At 42.7% G+C, this 4,043-nt stretch overlaps 1 protein-coding gene across 1 annotated transcript; it reads left to right on the top strand.

Annotated features, from left to right (window-relative positions):
- fgf4 (fibroblast growth factor 4) lies at positions 1-3,798 on the top strand. Its single transcript, XM_041986749.1, has 3 exons — positions 1-301; positions 1,621-1,724; positions 3,622-3,798. Exons 1-3 carry the CDS (start codon positions 16-18, stop codon positions 3,796-3,798), a joined length of 567 nt encoding a protein of 188 aa, XP_041842683.1. The 5' UTR covers positions 1-15.
- Positions 3,799-4,043: the final 245 nt, after the last annotated feature.

Genomic DNA, 4,043 nt, shown 5'->3' with positions numbered 1-4,043 from the left:
AGAGCCAGACCCGTAATGGGCTCTTTGTCGGCCCTGAGGACCGTCTTGGTCCTTGGCCTGGTTACCGGACTCGCGGGATGCGCCCCCGGCTTCAATGGGACGGGGGACCGCTGGGAGGCCCTTTACTCCCGCTCCCTGGCGCGGATCCCGGGGGAGAAGCGGGAGGAGGTGAGCCGAAACAGTGACTACCTCCTGGGCATTAAAAGGCTGCGGCGCCTCTACTGCAACGTGGGAATCGGCTTCCACATCCAGGTGTTACCGGACGGCAGAATAACAGGAGTTCACAGCGAAAATCGTTACAGTAAGCGTTCCTTTAATTCTTATCTTTTAAAAGCAGCTGATTTTCTTCCTCATTTAAAAATATTAAATCACTTTTTAAATCTTCACTATTGCTGTGGTCGAAATCTAAGTTTATTACACAATTTAGATTCAGATCCATCAAAAGTACAGAAGAAATGTTTGTGATAAAAAAAAGTAAATAAATTCTTAACGTCCGCAGCAGCATTGTTTGGAGGTTTGTGGTCTTTCCACCTGCACACACCTGATCCAAACCTTTAACTGCCTCAGCATCCCTGACGAAGCAGATGTTGCCCACGCGCAGATCATGAGCCACGTTTCAGGTCCAACATCTGGAGTCCGCTGAGTCCACATTTTCTGATGCGTAACCAGAGCCCGCTGTGATCCGGACCAGGAGCCACACAGCAACTAAAGTTAGGACATCGCGCGCGCAGGCACGTCTGTTAAAACAGATTAACCCCATCGGTCCGTCCCGGTCCGGTTCGGAAAGACAAAGTCACGCACTGTTGAACATTCACAGACGTGAACAATCACAAACTGCTTCTTGTCGGGTCTAAATCCCCCATCCTGATCTGGAGACCTGAATATACGTAGAACTGATTGGTTCTCCAGGTTCCTGAAGAACCTCAGGTCCAAATAAAACGACGTGTTTCAGGTGGTCCAAGTTCGGTTCGTCCTCCACAGTTAGGAGCCACTCTGACTCGGACCATTCAGCTTCTGTCTTTTTGTTGGTTTTTTTTTTTTTTTTTGTTTGTTTTTTTTCACTCATTTTTAGTTGTTCAACACGAAATAACTTAATACTCACCTTCATTTTTTACCTTTGATGTTTTAGTTTCTAGGATGGAACAATGTTTCTACAGTCAGAAATGTGGAGGCTAATTATAATAAATGTCAGTCAGCTTTAATTCTGCTGCTGAATGACATTTAAATGTCAACAAAGAGGCAGTAAAGCACATAACCTGAATTTATAGAGTATCAATCACAAAAGCTACACACTGCTGCATCTGCTTTTCCCTTCAGCCTTCACACGGTTGTACTAAATGATTTGAGAAGGCCTGTTAAACATCTTAATAAATGAACGTAGATAAATGTAATTCAGTGGAAACAGTTGGTTTAACTGTTGTCTCAATTTCAAGTTTTTTGAATTAACAAAAGTTTTTCCACCAAACAAACGAATAAAATTCAGATCTTCTACAGTCCATCCATCAGCTGTTAGAAGGCTGTTAATGTTCAGACCAGTTGAAATATTTATCAGACATAAAGGGATGAAGAGAGGTGAACTCTGCGGATCTCAGTGTTTGGTGGTTTGTGTTTCTCCTGCAGGTCTCCTGCAGATCTCCCCAGTAGAGCGAGGGGTGGTGACTCTGCTGGGCGTTCGCAGCAGCCTCTTCGTGGCCATGAACCGACGAGGAAAGCTGTACGGATCTGTGAGTGGCTGCTGTGATCAGACAAACACACACTTGGACATGTTTTTCTATCTTTGTGGTGATTCCTCGTTGACATAACACATTCTCCGGCCCCTTACCCTGACCCTCATCATCCCAGCTGAATGCCTAACCCCAACCTTTACTCTAAACCTGACCCTAACCCAATTCCAACCCTAACCATAAAACAAAGTTCTGACCCTCAAAAATCCTTCTGAACATGTGGGGCCAGCCATTTGGTCTCCATAAAACCTGCTAACCCCCTCAATGATTTCCTAGTTTTTGGCACTAATGAATATTGCAAAGCAAGAACACACACACACAAACACACATTAACAGAGTAGCTGAAGACAAAGGCAGAGAAGCAGGATGTCCAGTTATTTTCAGAACCAGCCATGGATCCAAAGCCCAACATTCCCTCATTAAATCCGTTTGATCAACAAGTTGTGTTGCAGGGCAGTGAACGCAGCGTCAGAGGACAATGCTGCAAAACACTTATGTTAGACTCAACTTTTATGAACAGAAATGAGAAATCCCCCAAATCTAAATGTAGTTTGAGAGGCAGGTTGTTCTATTTGAGGTCTTCCTGACATGTAGATGTGCTTTGTACTTAGTACAGAAGTGGCAGCATTACTCCAGGATCAACCTGGGCTAGTGTAAAAAAACATAAATACTTAAGAAAAGTGAGGATTCAGTTGATGAGAATATTTAAAACGATTATTTCTGTGCAGTGAAACTAAACTACTGAATTGAATCAGTAAGCTAGAAACCAGCAGAACATAAAGCTTGACACAGACTTATAAGAACCTCTGTTCAGTTCGGGGATGTGAGGGATCTAGGTGTGGTCACTTCCTGGTTCAGTCAGAAATAAGTTAACCCTTAAAATTCCAACCCTTTTAACCCCAGCCAGCATCAGACATGATGTTTCTCAGCTGTCAGATTGGGAGGTAAAATGATGTAAAATGAATGTATGAATAGATGTAGCAGCATAAAGGTCGACCAGAAGAAGAAAGCAGAATTTATTACTAACAGAACTTTGTAGAAATAACACACAGATCAACAGTGACCAAACCTTTTCTCATCTCATCGTTCTCTCAAGTCTTGGCTTTCAGGAGAAAAAATATTGTTATTGAAACAAACACACAACAGAAACTATTTCCATGTTTCCACTTTTTCCTCATTTCCAGTTATTCCTGCTACTATTTACCTGCTATCCTCACTAAACCAACTCCAGCTCAGCTGCTTTGTGGCGCCACCGTGCATCAGAAACGTCTTCTTGGCTTTATTCCAGCCATAGAGGAGCATTATTTTTCTTCTCTTCACACACACATAGAACTTTCTGCTCACTGGTTGATCTTTGGCTGCTCCTGATTGGACGTTACCGTCAATCTAAGCTCTCTGATTGGTGGAAAGTCTGACAGGAAGTGGCTTCATCACCATGTCCAGGTCTAAATAGAGGTCTCTTAGCAACATAGTAGTGATGGTGATGTTTTTATGACTTGTTTCTCAGAAACTGATGATAATATAACTGATAGACTTTGGGGAGCTCTGGAGGAGTTTTAAGGGTTAATGACTAAAAATCCCAGATCACAATGAACTGTTTCATTCCCATCATAGCCTGGTGTCCTGGGTCCTGCCTCACTCACATCATTCATCATTTTATAAGCTTCTTTTTTCTTTATTGTGGAAAGTAGGACTGAAACAGTGACTGCACAATAACAACGGCGCAGTCAGAAATGAAGCAATTGTTTGATAGAAATCACGACGAACAATACGAACGTGAAATCCCCCACAGAAAAATGTCCCACCATCTTTGTCCCAGTCTGCTTTCAAACAATCAGTGTTTCCAAATAATCTCTTTTTCTTTGTTTTTTTTTGTTTTTTTTTTTGTTTTTTTCAGCTGCACTTCAGTGACGAGTGCAAGTTCAGAGAGAAGCTCCTGGCCAACAACTACAACGCCTACGAGTCGGTGGAATACCCGAGGATGTTCATCGGCCTGAGTAAGAACGGCAAAACAAAAAGAGGAAACCGAGTGTCACCTGCCATGACGGTGACACATTTCTTGCCAAGAATCTAGTGGCCTCATAAATAGACATCACCTCAGTGTGGGGGTGTGGGTGAGGGTGGGGAGGGGTATCTCCAAACCATGATGCACTTTCACTACGAACTATATGCAAGTGTATCATATATGGTCTTTCACTGTGTGCATATTATTATTATTATTATTATTATTATTATTAATATTTAACAACTGTTTTGTATTTTTATAAGAGCAGATGTCTTTACTTTGTGGGATGGCTGCCGGGCGGTGAGGGTGGGCCG

The sequence above is a fragment of the Melanotaenia boesemani genome, chromosome 1 (genome assembly GCF_017639745.1).
Source record: "Melanotaenia boesemani isolate fMelBoe1 chromosome 1, fMelBoe1.pri, whole genome shotgun sequence".
NCBI classification, from domain to species: Eukaryota; Metazoa; Chordata; class Actinopteri; order Atheriniformes; family Melanotaeniidae; genus Melanotaenia; species Melanotaenia boesemani.
The sequence above is the reverse complement of the archived record's forward strand: the minus strand, read 5'-3'. Positions and strand labels throughout refer to the sequence as shown.

Coding starts and splice junctions, on each gene's coding strand:
- fgf4 (XM_041986749.1), top strand. CDS start 16: ATGGGCTCTTTGTCGGCCCTGAGGACCGTCTTGGTCCTTGGCCTGGTT. Junction 302..1,620: donor TCACAGCGAAAATCGTTACA/GTAAGCGTTCCT, acceptor TTTCTCCTGCAG/GTCTCCTGCAGATCTCCCCA. Junction 1,725..3,621: donor GAGGAAAGCTGTACGGATCT/GTGAGTGGCTGC, acceptor TGTTTTTTTCAG/CTGCACTTCAGTGACGAGTG.